The sequence below is a fragment of the Culicoides brevitarsis genome, chromosome 2 (assembly GCF_036172545.1).
Source record: "Culicoides brevitarsis isolate CSIRO-B50_1 chromosome 2, AGI_CSIRO_Cbre_v1, whole genome shotgun sequence".
Classification (NCBI taxonomy): Eukaryota; Metazoa; Arthropoda; class Insecta; order Diptera; family Ceratopogonidae; genus Culicoides; species Culicoides brevitarsis.
The window spans coordinates 22,663,441-22,676,384 of record NC_087086.1 but is presented as its reverse complement, the minus strand read 5'-3'; the positions used below and the strand labels follow the sequence as shown (position 1 = coordinate 22,676,384).

Genomic DNA, 12,944 nt, shown 5'->3' with positions numbered 1-12,944 from the left:
CAGGGACCTATCTTCGGAAAAAATGTATTAAAATAAATCTGGTATAAAACTGGTAAAAGTTTACAAAAAATACTTTATTATGTTATTTGAGACATTTCTATAAAATTAAAGTTTCTTGAAAGATAACCTTATATAGCAAATGTCCATGGTATTTGTTTTCCCGTTTTAATTAGTTATTTATGTGTTCTAACAAAATAAATCACCAAAAAAATCCATCTGGTACCTTTGAACGGGTTTTTACTAATATTTCATTTAATTGTGTACTAGTATCATAACCAAAACCATCAATTGGTTTTCTATTCATAACAGCAACTCTTCCTCCCGATAATCCCATTAAAAATCGCCAATAACTCAAACGCAATGTACGGGGCTCTACTAGTGCTGAGTGAAACAACAAAGCGGTAAAAAAGCAGTAAAGGAATTCTGTGAATAGTGGAATACTTTTCCAATATCCCTTTGATTTACCAATCTGGAATGTTAGTTGTAAAGATTTCCACATTATATAGAGTACAATGGAAGCATCTGGATGATTTTTCAGAGTGGTGCTTGCTAATAGAACAGCAGGGAATATGTAAAGTTCAGAATCCTTTCCCGAAAGTGAACGTAGAAGACATGAAACCGTTCTGAAAATTGCTGAAAAACCGCCTAGAAAAAGTCCGATTTTTATTGTATCTTTTGAAAATATTGTTTTAGGAGACTTCAGTGTACGTCTTAATTGAAAAACGAATTTTAGTGCTACTTGAATTAATACTCCCGTTCCAAATAACTTAACAGTGCCATCCATGCAGTAATGTACACAACTATAATTGTGTGGACAACATTTGTTCCTAATTGGAAGCTGTTTCATTTTATCTAACATATAAATATAATATTTGATAAGGCACGCCAAAAATCCATATTGTACAAAAAATTTTGGCCCAGGTAGAGTTTTTCGATTTTTCTGTGAAGTATCCACAATTATGGAAGAGGTTTGATTAGGAAATGTTCTAGCGTTTTCATATACGCTTATATCACCCATAATAAACTTTATTGCGTCAAATACTGGCTCCTTCTCAAAGTTTAAATGAAACCCTTTCTTGTAGTAAAAACTGAAATAAACATAATAAAAAGTACATTTGGTTCTAGTATGAAATTTGTTTCTAGTATGACTTACGTTAAAATAGATAGACAAACTCCAAACAAAACCATCAAACGATTTTTGGACGACTTCACTAAATTTCTTTCCTCGAGCATTCTCCATGCTGCTTCAGTTCCACAATTCGCAACATATAAGGCTAATAGGCTTCGTCTAGTTGGTCGTTCTATTACTATTGCGCAGATCGAAGTAAGGAATGCTGGGAGAAAGCCAACAGTAAGGACATTAAAGTGTCCAAGTAAACGGCGAAGAGAACATGCAAATACTGGAAAGCCGTATGCAGCAGTTGTTAAAAACCATGTAGAACGTAATAATCCTTGAAATGTGTGTTTTAGATCATTTAATGTAGGAATACGGCGTCTCATGAGTAAGGATATCTATTTGAAGAAGTGGTAGTTGCAATTTGCATAGACATCTAAAATATTTACTTACAAAATAAACTGTGCAATAAATTCTAAAACTGTCTTTAAAAGCACATAGACACATTCCAATTGAAGCTGAAAAACCATTAAAAATATATTACATTTTAGATCAATAAATAATTATCTTTAGCTGACAAATTTACCTTTCGGACAACTATTTATCCACGGATGGACATACTCTGTACATGTTGCACTAATTGCTACATTTGGAGTAAATTTACTTAAAGCTTGCATCCTCTTTACAATATTATGCTATTAAAAACTGTAACACATAAATCAATCAGTTGAATTTAAATTCAGTTGTTTTGTTTCTGTTTGTCTATGTTAGATAAGAAAGATAAGAACATTAGATAGCTTAACTATAAAATATTTTTTAAAACAATATTTCAAACACAAGCAAACATGCTAAGAAACAATCAATTTTGAATATAAATATTTTAAATTGTATTTATATTACCTATTTATCAAAGGTCATTCTCATTTTTGAATCAGCTGATTTGGCACATACAGTACTTCATCAGTAGTGTAGATGTGATGATATTCAAGCGTTGTTTTCCGGTAAACAATTTGATCACCCAGCATCCCAATGTAATATTTAGGCGGTTAAATTTAAATTTCTAATATTTTATCGCTTGTAAGTAGGTAGTCCTTAATTTGAATTGCGGATCAATTCAATTCAAATTCAAAAAATTGGTACTCCAGTATTTAACAAATTCATACAAAAACGATGATAAATTTTTTAAATTCTCGTGACCAAACATTTTTTTTTTTTTTCACTTTTTATTTTATGCAATTATTTTACTTTATGTCTTTATTACTTTTATATTAGAAAAAAGGAAATTTTATGACTTTTTTGAATGAAGAACGATAATAATATCAAGTTAATATTAAAATTATATTAGATATGAACTTAATTTGCAACGAAGCAAACATCGAAATGGTGAACGTTTTCCTTGATCGTTTATCGCTTTCATTCGAAGACCGCAGCAGACTTGTCGATAACCCAGCAGTAAGCCAACTTTTTGATTGATGAGTAATCCACAAATAGCTACTTCCCCGCATCATAAATTTTAATCTACTCACTTTTTGATCTATTTTGTTTTGAATTATATTTAGTTTAGTTTTAGTTTAAGTTAGAATGAAATAGAGGTTTTTGTGGAGATTTTCCTCTCATAAATTAAAACAGTTATAAAAATTTAAATCTTGCTCTGACAACATTGTACATTAAATTAGTTTGTTAGAAGCCACCTCCCTGGCGTTACAGTAGATTACTTAGTCCGTAACAAAAATTGTACAAATATGAAGAACACGACAATAAAATATATATTATTATTATTATGAACTTAATTTGCATTTAAAACGTATCAAAATTTAGATAAAAAATATTTTAAGTCACGTGACCAAATTTATTATTTTTTCTTAAATATTTTTTTTATTTTGTGGAAATTTATTTCAATTTTGACTTAAAACCATGAAATAGTGAAAACAAAACTTAATTTTATATAAATTACACTGAGAAACACGAAGACCATTACCTCAATATATCACAAATTCTAACTGATTATGAAAGAAGGCACCTAGATGTTTCCAAAATGCCCACTCATAGGTCTCTAGCACGTCGAAGTCCGAGACACTTTGCATTTGAAATTAAGAAGGATTTTAGGTATCTCTTACAAGGAGAGTACATGGAATTTGTTACGATATTGAAAGTTTTGGGCTAAAATATAGGTCCAAATCACTAAATGTTATATATTTTCAGAATTTTTCAAAGAATTTCGTTCATTTTTGTCATTCTTCACATTACCTAATTTCAATTATTTTTTTTACTAAATATATAACATGCACAATTTCGTAAATTAAAATGATTCTTTGAAACTAAAATCAAAAATGGTGACATCCATTAACAAGCAGAACCTTCAACAAATATTTTATGTCTATTATGTCACGGATTTTTGAAAGGAATATGTCAAATCGAGAAAAGGTTAAATAAACATATAACCATTCTTTATTTATTTACTAAACTTAAGATTTATTGCTTTTCATTTCAAAGATAAAACTGGTTAACATTCATAATAACGCAAAATTCATTTATAAAAAATAAGACATGTATTACGTCAGAGGGATTCTTCAATGGATCTAACATTCACCTATTGTTACTGTAGACTATTGTATACAAACAAATAATATTTACCAATAGGCACACTTAAATATGTTTAACACATGATTGTTTAACATACAATTGTCGACCGGTTTTACAACTTAATACTTTTGATTATAAAAAAAACAAAACAAGCTACAATATTAGTACACTCTATGATTTTTCACTGTAAGATATTTTGATTTTGCAAATTAAAATTTTAAAAGACAGTCTTATTTTTTCTCTTGCTTATTCCAGATGTTCGTCGTGCAACATACTAAAATACTCTTATTAGTTTTATTACATTTACCAGCTTGCAACAAAATAAATAATTATGAATTTAAAAGTATTTTTGAAAGCATTCATTACTTTCGTTTTCGTTATACAACATGTATTTAGTGCAATTGAGAAATGCCGAAAAAACAATTGTTTCCCACCCGATTGCCGTTGTTCTACTGCACAACCACCTGGAAATTTCCCTTTAGAGGAGGTTCCCCAATTCGTGTATTTAACTTTTGATGATGCTGTACATGAAGAAAACATAGAATTCATAAATAAAATTTTTAATGAATCAAATTACGGTTTTATTGGATGCCCTGCCGTTGGAACGTTTTTTGTTTCTCATGAATACACTGATTACTCAATCATAAACAAACTTTACAGTGAAGGACATGAAATTGCACTACATTCCATAACACACAGTCATTTTGGAAATTCTGATCTAAATGAGATGATCGCTGAGTTTGTTGGCCAACGTAAAATTGTATCACAATTCGCGGATATTCCAGAATCCGAAATGGTTGGAATACGAATGCCGTTTTTACAGCTCGCTGGAGATCACCAATATGAAATGTTGTCAAAATATGGGTTTGAATATGATTTCTCACGTACACAATGGAACTCTAAGCGTATGTGGCCGTATACTCTTGACTATGAAACCACTCAAGATTGTTTCTTAGGACCATGGTAAGATTTCAAAAAAAAAATTTCTTCAAGGAATTCTGAAAGTCATCCTTGCCTTTTTGGCACTTTTTCGTAAAAACAAAAACTTATAAAATGCATTCTAATTTATGTTCAAAAACATGTATACTTCCTGACAATTATAAAGAAAAGGATACTTCTATCAAATTAGTGTTTTCAATAAATTTTACTTTAATAAAGGCTGTTCAAAATTAAACTATATTCAAAACTCATATTTTAAATGTTTAAGATTTATTTAACATTTCATTTATTTTCAAAATGTTCAGCCATAAAAAAAGCTATCCCGGTCTTTGGCAAATTCCACTTATCGTGTGGAGAGATAAATCTGGGTCACCTTGTGCCATGGCTGATGGGTGTCAAAATATGTAAGAATTTTGTATAAACTAAATGTATCTATAACATTTACAAATAATAGCACTCATATTACAGACCGAATGATGTTGACGGGTTGTTTGAATTTTTCAAAGATAATTTTAATCGTTTATATTTAAGTGGAGCAAAAGCTCCATTTGGATTTTGCATTCATGCAGCATGGTTTAAAGCGGAAGAACCACCTCAAGCCGGACAACATAGATTAGCAGCATACATAAAATTTGTTCGTTACCTACAGACATTAGATGATGTGTTTATTGTAAGTTTATATCTAATAGTACAAAAAATAAACTATAAGTATATTTTTATTAATTAATTAGGTCAGTTCTAGCGAAGTCATAGATTGGATAAAGTATCCTATTCCCGTTTCTCTCATGAAAAAACAGACTAAAAATTGTAGACCAATTACTGTACCTTGTAAACCAAAACAGTGCAACGTGTGCAAAGGCCGCGAAGCCCGATGGTTTGTGTCGTGTCAACAACAGTGTCCTAAATCGTATCCGTGGTTAGATAATTTTGATGGAAACAACGATTGTAAATAAATCTGTATGATTAAATTTAGCACAATTATAAACAAAACTATTTTTTACTTAGTAAAAAGAATGATTACCACACATGATTATTTTTTATACTAAAGTTAAAAGAAATTTGTAAAAATTTTGTCTCTACTAAAAAATAGATAAAAATTATATAGACACACATGATTTTTTCTGATTCATCTTGATCTCATTTATTTTTTTCTTGTATTAGGTTGAAATTAGATTAGATTAGATTGATTGAAATATGAAATTTTGTCTAACTAACCCAAGACCAAGTTGGACTGACAAAATCAAATTCAAATATATCCGGCTGACCGTCGTACAGTGTTGGTACAAATTTTGACCAGCAGATTTGTTTTAGTTTTGCTGAAATTTCTTTCCGATTTACCTGATGGGTAGAGTTATTGAATTCAAGACTTTGAACAGGTCTTGCATTCGAAAGATATTCTATTGAACCAGACAACGAAGCAGAATACAATTTCATGTCAACATTACCAAAAAATTCATAAATTTCGGAATTCAAAACTCCCTTATTACCCAAACAATTTAATAATGTTGCTAAACCTTGTAAAGTGGTAATATTTTGCTGATAAAACTCAACAAAATTATAATCTTCGCATTGACTAGACATATTTGTATTGCACTTTTTGATAGACCCCTAAAATGATTAAGTTTAAAGGTTAGAAACAGTTTTGTTCAAAAATAAAAAATGGCTTACGTCAATGTAAGAGGTTCTAGTTGAGAACCAGTATTCTGTTTTACATATATATTCAGTAATATCCTTATAATTAAGTTTACCAAAAACTTGATCTGCAACATACACGAATCCTACATTGCTACATTTTCCTTCCTTCTCAACAATCTTATTCGATTTGTTTTTTAAAAAGCCATTGATATCAACTATCATCCACTGTTTAACATCAGTTGAAGATCTATGTGACATGTATTTACACCACGACCTACCGCTTTGTGCTAAACGGTTTGCTGCCATAACACGGGCACCTAATATTGGGGAAATATCATTAATGTATTTCTCCCATTCTGTCTTATTTTTTTGTTCCATACGAATCCCACCAATTAAAAAGTGTTCTTCCTTATTTTGAATTATGTAATAATTGTCTGAACTATATATAGTACCAGGATATCCTGTGAAGGATATATTTATTCCATGAACTGATAGACTGTTAGTAATTGACGAAATATGAAAACGGAAGTAGTAATGTTTGTGCATGCGTAACATTGAAGAGTACAGGTCATCGGTACTGTGTCCAATGAGTACTTTCCTATCGCTCAAAAGCTTTATAAATAAATTTGCATACTTATGGCGGTGTCTATTATTATAAGCAGGATCGATAAACTTCATATAATAATCTTGTATGTCACACCAATCAGATATAGCATTAAGAAGACGAAAATCTTCCTCAGGAATATTTATGTCTTCTCTAGATTCATGAACACCTAGCTGCCATCCATGTTGTAGACCTGCCATTTGATGATAAAATAAACGAATTTGATACCAATAAGGACTATCACGTTCTTTTATCTCAGACTCGGTTTTTGAATTTTCATATTTTCTTTTAAGGATGTTTTTTGCCCATGAACAGAATTTTTGAGATTCATCATTTTTGTTGCATTCAGACCCTATAGTACTGTAATATACAAAAATAAAAAAATGTCGATAAAATTTTTGAAAATTTTAGTTTTTTTTCCTTTACTTTGACCAATGATCATATATAAGTTTCCATGTTAATGATCCCTCTAGCATACCAGCTGCGAAGGCTTGAATCCTATCAGGATAATCAGCTTGTGTTTCGATCTCCAAAAAAGACCAACCATTTTGAAAAATTGAATGTTTGTAACATGCTCTTGCTACGCCTTTAGATATATCACCATTACTCTGGCCCCAATTTTTAATACTAAATCCCGCTTTAGGTGACCAAAATACAGTGCTGCAATATGTTTGGCTCTTTTCTTTTCGTTCTATAGTAACTGTTATGACAAGAAGGACACATAAGATACATGTGGATATGAGAATGTAAGACCCAATCCTAGTTTTCCATTCGTTTGCTCCTACTACTTTTAACATTTTTTAAAAACTATGTTTATCCAGTAAGCTTTTTGGAAGAGTTTTGTTTCACTTTATTGGCCACCTTTTTTTAACATGTAAATTATATTCGCATACTTTCTTGAATATGAGTTACTATGTGTAATACGATGAAGTTCATACAAAAATTTTAAGCGTTTATTAGATTCACTTCTTAGTAAGACACTTTTTCGATCAATGTGGTCAGGGTTGAACAACTTTTGATTCTGGTCCTAAAATAGAAAGAAAATATATGAAGGGCGAAAGGGATAAGTCGTACAATTGCACAATTTAATAAACTGAGAAAAAACGAAAAAAGCTGTAAAAAGTGACTTTTGATCAATTTCTTCATTCTCAAGCTTATAAAAGTAAATTATAGGCCAATAAAAACAATTTTTGTATAGAAAACTAAGGAATAGTTTTAGGAAATTTTTTGTTGAAAAAAAAGATAAATCGTACAATTGATTCAAATTTCATATTGGGATTTTTAAAGTCTTACAATTTTTAAATTTTTCCAAAATTTATTATTCAAACTGACTTTTTATGCTTGAACAAAGCATAAACATAACAAAACCATGAACAAAAAATAATTTGTCAGCAATTTGTATGCATTTGTACAATTTTACTTTTTCTTTTGTTAATTTTTGCACTTGTGCGATCTGGCATATTCTCTCAATGTATCTAAAAATACTCGTCTTTTCGCATGTTTACTCTTTCTTAACTCAATTTTGTCAAAAACTGCAGTTGTATGATTTAACTTAAGCTTCAAATATAAGTGAAAAGTAATGGAAATGAAATTGTTGAACTCGAATGTCTTTTTTCATTTTCTTAAAGTTTGAAAACTTTCGTTTATTTTTAAATTTTAGGGCCCTCGATAAAAAAAAAGCATATTTTTAATTATAATAATTATTTAATTATTATAATTTTTTACATACGGTTAATATCTCTTATGATTGATTGATTGACAAAAGTAAAAACACAATATTTATGGATTCGAAAAGATTGATAAAACGCACGAACTGATTAAATTTAGAACAGTATCTCACAAAGATAATTACGGAATAATTTGGTTTATCAAAAATTTGTATTTTATTGAGAATCACTACAGTATAGTCTCCCAAAATGGGCATCCGAAATTCAAATAAGTTTACGAATTAGAGAATTTTTATTCTCAAATAGGGCACCTCCAAATTCATAAAAATATCAATTTTTTCGAGAAAATTTTTAATATTTGATCAGTTTTACTTATTTTTTTTTTAAATTAGCTGAATATATTTTACAAATAATTTCAACAAAAATAATAATTTTCTTTGAAAAATAAAAAAAAATATTTTCTTTCAAATCATCAAAACTTTCAGTGTTTTGTAGATCATACTCTTTTTTATGACATTTTAGATAATTTTAAATCATTTTTTTTTGAAAATATTCTAAATAAACATAAAAGTTGAATTTTTGGTTAGAACTTCATAGAAATTGAGGTGCCTAATTTCAGAATATGCCGTATCTCAGATTTGCCCATTTTAAGAGATTATACTGTTTTACCAAAAAACTTTTTTTTGGCAACTTATTCAAAATAATAGACATTATGAAATAAATCATACTGATACATACCTTTCCTAACTTCAGGAAGATTTCTTGAAATTATCAACCCATTTAAAGAAGAGAACTTGTTCTGGAACAAATCTGTAATTAAATTATGATTCAATTTTTCCGCATTATGAATAAAAAATTTTAGAAATGACGTGTGTCGTGTATTCCTCGAAATACTTATTGTATGTGCCCCCAAAATATATATTTTATTAAAGTGCATGTAAGTTCTTATTATTTAGAAAGATGCTTTGTAAATTTTTAAGAAATGTCATTGTAAGTATTTTGTTGATCTTATGTGTTAATACCGAAATACACTGTAAAAAGATTTTTCATATAATTTATCATTTTCTCTCTTGTGATATAGTTATGTATTTAAGAGAATACTTTTTATGAATACACAAAATGAAATGATCACTTGAAATATCAAGAGAGCGGAGGTTCTCTGAATTCACTTACATTGATAATTTTTGTTCTGTAATTATATTTTTGTAACAATGTATTGTATCTTTGTCAGTACCTACACATAGTACCTTTATTTCCTTAGGTTTTTGTTAAAAATACTTTCACTACGTATTATCAGTTTTTTTTTTCAAAGTATTCATTTAAGTAAATAAAAATACCGCACGATGATTTGATTCTTAATCGACTACATCGAAATAAATTCATATGATGGATACGTTTTATTCTATTTTTCGTCAAAAATATATCAATTGGTATCAAACACGTTTAGACAACTTAATCTTTAATATACGAATGATGTGAAATTTTAAATCATTTTCTGAATGTGAATGAATTTTTAGTTTAAAAGAAAGATGAATGATTCACGTAGGGTTTACAGTGAGACGATCCTCTCTTTAGTTAATGAGAATTACTATGGAAAATTTCAGCAAGTAAAATAATTAATAAAGATAAAAAATTAAAATCATTTATATATTTTTGTATTTTAATTTTTCCTATATTTTGCTTGAAGCCATACTCTATACATTTTAAGCATTTTTCCTCGATTTACTTGTAGTCGTCTATCAACCAAGTTTTGTTCCTCTTCAAAACCAGCAGATTTGAATAACTCTCTAATTTCATTTTGGGTGAAGAAATACACTCTAGTTCCGTCCCCACGTACGTAAAAATTGTCTTTTAAACATTTTCCTTGTTTGAACCTTAGTTGTGCTAAATCATAACGTCCATAGTCTCTAAATAAAAGTAGACCACCATGTTTTAAATATTTAAAACATTGTTTAATTACGTGTCCCATTTTATTTGGATCGATTGCACTGAGAACAAATATCAAAACTACGATGTCTAAACTATTTTCATCAAAAGGAACGTTCCAATCATTCAAAGTGGCATCCAATATGAATGCTTGACATCTTTTTTCATCGTATTCTGGACTTTCTTTCAAAATTTTGATAGCATTTGCACTAAAGTCACTTGCATACAGCATTATATCAGTTTCAATACTATATCTTAAAATTGGGAAGATTGTGTTTCCTACTCCAGATCCTATTTCAAAAATTTTTCGGCCAGTCATATATTCTCCGACACCAATATTCTCATGTTTCTTATTAATTATCTCTGCATTATCGGGATATACTCTCTCAGGAGCATTTTTGGTATTTATTGGAGCCAGCTCTGGGAATTCAGTGAAAAGCCAATGGCGATCCTTGAAGAAACGATTTTGATGAACGTCATAGAATTCATCCCAAAACTTATAAGCATCCATTTCATATTTATCTATTTGTGCTTGACTAAGTGTAACATTACTATTTTCAAAAACACGTTGCTTAGCAGATTCCTCTTGGTCGCTATCCCATGTTACATGATCCCTAAAACAATAAAATGAATAAATATTAATTAAATTGAAGGAAGAGATGAATTACCAGGAATTATGCTGAAAAACATCATTAGGGTTAGTGAGAAACCGGTTTCCGAACTGTGATTTTTCTTCAAGCTCTTTTATTTCCATTGAAATACGTCTTATTCTTAAAAATATTTTATTAATTAAATATTATTCTTTGTCCTACAATGCGGGTGTGACATTTGCTCAGGCCTATACAAATTTAAAGGAATGAATATCTCTGAGCTTGAATCTATTTCAAATTGATTCTGATATCATCAGAGGTTGTGCTTTAAACTGGTTCATGTCTCTGAAATTTGATTTAAGTTTGAGAACTCGTTTTTATGAAATTTGCTGCATGTAAAATATATACATGCAACTTGCTTACAAATTTTAACAGTCAAAATTTCCAAAGAAAAAAGAAAATTTTTTAAAAACATTTTTAAATATTCTTGAAAAATATAATGAATATACCCCTAAATAACGGTAATTTTTTATAAAACTTTAACTTTTTTTTATTTTGCTTCTTTTAAATTAAACTTTACTTGATTTTTAAAATGGGGTATATTTTTGATTTAAAAATCATCTTTTATTCAACGAAAATATTTACATAAATTCACTTTACTTTCGCTTTACTTAGATGAATAACATACATATTACTGTAAAGTCCTAAAAGGACTCTAACATGCAATTAATTAATGAAACAAAATTGAACGAGATTAATTTAAGTAGGCTAAGTATAAATACTTATGTAAGTAGTCAGATTTTTATGGAAGAGTCATATTATGATGAAACATGAAGGATTGGATCGAAAGCCAATTCCCATACTTATCTTAATTAATCCTTATCTTGATTAATACTTACATTCAAGAGAAGAATCCCACGTTTGCCAGTTAGGTTGACTTTTTGACTACGGTGGCATAGTGTGGCAGATCCGGACCAAAGAAGTTTGGTAAATTTAAAGTTTTTAAAAGAATTAACTTGTATGAAAAGATTCAAAATATAGGTGAAGAATTTTTAAAATATTTTTAACATTTTATCAACGAATAATTAAGCTAAATCATGTTTTTATTGTTGTCTGTTTTCATTCTGTTGAATTATAAAAAACTCTCTGTTGCATAAGGGGTACAAATAAAACTCGTAAAAGAATCATTGAACCAAAGATACAAGAATATAATGACATCATTGTGGTGTTCTCTTATTACTATATTATATATGTACTTAATATGTACATACTTTACTTCCGTTTGTATGTTCTTTTGTTCTAAATACAAGAAATAATTTTGAGTATTTTATCAAAAAAGTATTCCTAAATTGAATTGCACACAAAATTATTTTTTTATAAACATTTTCTTACAACTCACTACCGTAATTTCTGACATTTTTTGCAGAAGGCCCCATCATTCGAATTTCAACTCTCATCCATCATATACGACCCCTTATAAGGAATCCACCAAAACGACAAATTTTTCTACAAATTTTAATTGTAAAATTTTCCCATTAAAATTTTCAATTTTCATTAAATTTTCCCTTAAAAATTCAAAATTTCTGTGTAGATAAATCGTGTGATTTCAGTAAATTTTTCCGGAAAGAGGGTCATAAATTTTGGGCAACGGTTTTCGAATAATAAAAATGGAATAATAAAAACAAAATCCCAAAATTTAGAATAATTATCCAAATTGAGCAACAGTTTTCAATTAAAATGTTCAGTTTGATATTTAAGATTCAACACGATTGCTCAAAATGTATATATCAAGTACAAGTTTTCCATTGTATGTAAATTTTTCATACAAGTTCCACTACGGACGGATGAACGGACTCGCATCCAAGCACTTCTTCGAAAATGAAAAT

At 29.0% G+C, this 12,944-nt stretch overlaps 4 protein-coding genes across 8 annotated transcripts; 1 reads left to right on the top strand and 3 right to left on the bottom strand.

Moving 5' to 3' along the window:
• Positions 1-58: 58 nt before the first annotated feature.
• Positions 59-2,967, bottom strand: LOC134828379 (transmembrane protein 135-like). Of its 3 annotated transcripts, none has more exons than XM_063841345.1 (5): positions 2,015-2,967; positions 1,701-1,876; positions 1,568-1,632; positions 1,154-1,512; positions 59-1,088 (listed from the first exon to the last, which is right to left on the bottom strand). In XM_063841345.1, exons 2-5 carry the CDS (start codon positions 1,789-1,791, stop codon positions 200-202), a joined length of 1,404 nt encoding a protein of 467 aa, XP_063697415.1. In that variant the 5' UTR covers positions 1,792-1,876; positions 2,015-2,967; the 3' UTR covers positions 59-199. The 3 variants fall into 3 exon arrangements, with proteins under 3 accessions (XP_063697415.1, XP_063697416.1, XP_063697414.1); XM_063841346.1 differs by having other exon boundaries at positions 1,701-1,819; positions 2,015-2,034; XM_063841344.1 differs by lacking the exon at positions 2,015-2,967 and having other exon boundaries at positions 1,701-1,999.
• An 876-nt stretch (positions 2,968-3,843) lies between these two features.
• On the top strand, positions 3,844-5,589 carry LOC134828342 (chitin deacetylase 8-like). Its single transcript, XM_063841280.1, has 5 exons — positions 3,844-3,883; positions 3,953-4,660; positions 4,942-5,040; positions 5,105-5,306; positions 5,368-5,589. The coding sequence occupies exons 2-5, from the start codon at positions 4,029-4,031 to the stop codon at positions 5,587-5,589; spliced, it is 1,155 nt and encodes a 384-aa protein (XP_063697350.1). The 5' UTR covers positions 3,844-3,883; positions 3,953-4,028.
• A 60-nt stretch (positions 5,590-5,649) lies between these two features.
• On the bottom strand, positions 5,650-10,112 carry LOC134828340 (putative phospholipase B-like lamina ancestor). Of its 3 annotated transcripts, none has more exons than XM_063841278.1 (6): positions 9,716-10,112; positions 9,281-9,352; positions 7,302-7,902; positions 6,652-7,235; positions 6,305-6,588; positions 5,650-6,244 (listed from the first exon to the last, which is right to left on the bottom strand). In XM_063841278.1, exons 3-6 carry the CDS (start codon positions 7,670-7,672, stop codon positions 5,843-5,845), a joined length of 1,641 nt encoding a protein of 546 aa, XP_063697348.1. In that variant the 5' UTR covers positions 7,673-7,902; positions 9,281-9,352; positions 9,716-10,112; the 3' UTR covers positions 5,650-5,842. The 3 variants fall into 3 exon arrangements, with proteins under 3 accessions (XP_063697348.1, XP_063697349.1, XP_063697347.1); XM_063841279.1 differs by having other exon boundaries at positions 6,661-7,235; XM_063841277.1 differs by having other exon boundaries at positions 6,305-7,235.
• A 68-nt stretch (positions 10,113-10,180) lies between these two features.
• Positions 10,181-11,304, bottom strand: LOC134828343 (tRNA N(3)-methylcytidine methyltransferase Mettl2). Its single transcript, XM_063841281.1, has 2 exons — positions 11,137-11,304; positions 10,181-11,082 (listed from the first exon to the last, which is right to left on the bottom strand). The coding sequence occupies exons 1-2, from the start codon at positions 11,220-11,222 to the stop codon at positions 10,203-10,205; spliced, it is 966 nt and encodes a 321-aa protein (XP_063697351.1). The 5' UTR covers positions 11,223-11,304; the 3' UTR covers positions 10,181-10,202.
• Positions 11,305-12,944: the final 1,640 nt, after the last annotated feature.

What these genes read in the sequence shown, in the direction of transcription:
- LOC134828379 (XM_063841345.1), bottom strand. Translation starts at nt 1,791, where the DNA reads ATGCAAGCTTTAAGTAAATTTACTCCAAATGTAGCAATTAGTGCAACA. An exon ending in TTTATTGCACAGTTTATTTT is followed by an intron (nt 1,513 to 1,567) that starts GTAAGTAAATAT and finishes TTCTTCAAATAG; the next exon opens with ATATCCTTACTCATGAGACG. An exon ending in GTTTGTCTATCTATTTTAAC is followed by an intron (nt 1,089 to 1,153) that starts GTAAGTCATACT and finishes TGTTTATTTCAG; the next exon opens with TTTTTACTACAAGAAAGGGT.
- LOC134828342 (XM_063841280.1), top strand. Translation starts at nt 4,029, where the DNA reads ATGAATTTAAAAGTATTTTTGAAAGCATTCATTACTTTCGTTTTCGTT. An exon ending in GCTGATGGGTGTCAAAATAT is followed by an intron (nt 5,041 to 5,104) that starts GTAAGAATTTTG and finishes CTCATATTACAG; the next exon opens with ACCGAATGATGTTGACGGGT. An exon ending in CATTAGATGATGTGTTTATT is followed by an intron (nt 5,307 to 5,367) that starts GTAAGTTTATAT and finishes TTAATTAATTAG; the next exon opens with GTCAGTTCTAGCGAAGTCAT.
- LOC134828340 (XM_063841277.1), bottom strand. Translation starts at nt 7,672, where the DNA reads ATGTTAAAAGTAGTAGGAGCAAACGAATGGAAAACTAGGATTGGGTCT. An exon ending in ATATATGATCATTGGTCAAA is followed by an intron (nt 7,236 to 7,301) that starts GTAAAGGAAAAA and finishes TGTATATTACAG; the next exon opens with TACTATAGGGTCTGAATGCA. An exon ending in CTAGAACCTCTTACATTGAC is followed by an intron (nt 6,245 to 6,304) that starts GTAAGCCATTTT and finishes TAATCATTTTAG; the next exon opens with GGGTCTATCAAAAAGTGCAA.
- LOC134828343 (XM_063841281.1), bottom strand. Translation starts at nt 11,222, where the DNA reads ATGGAAATAAAAGAGCTTGAAGAAAAATCACAGTTCGGAAACCGGTTT. An exon ending in GTTTTTCAGCATAATTCCTG is followed by an intron (nt 11,083 to 11,136) that starts GTAATTCATCTC and finishes TTATTGTTTTAG; the next exon opens with GGATCATGTAACATGGGATA.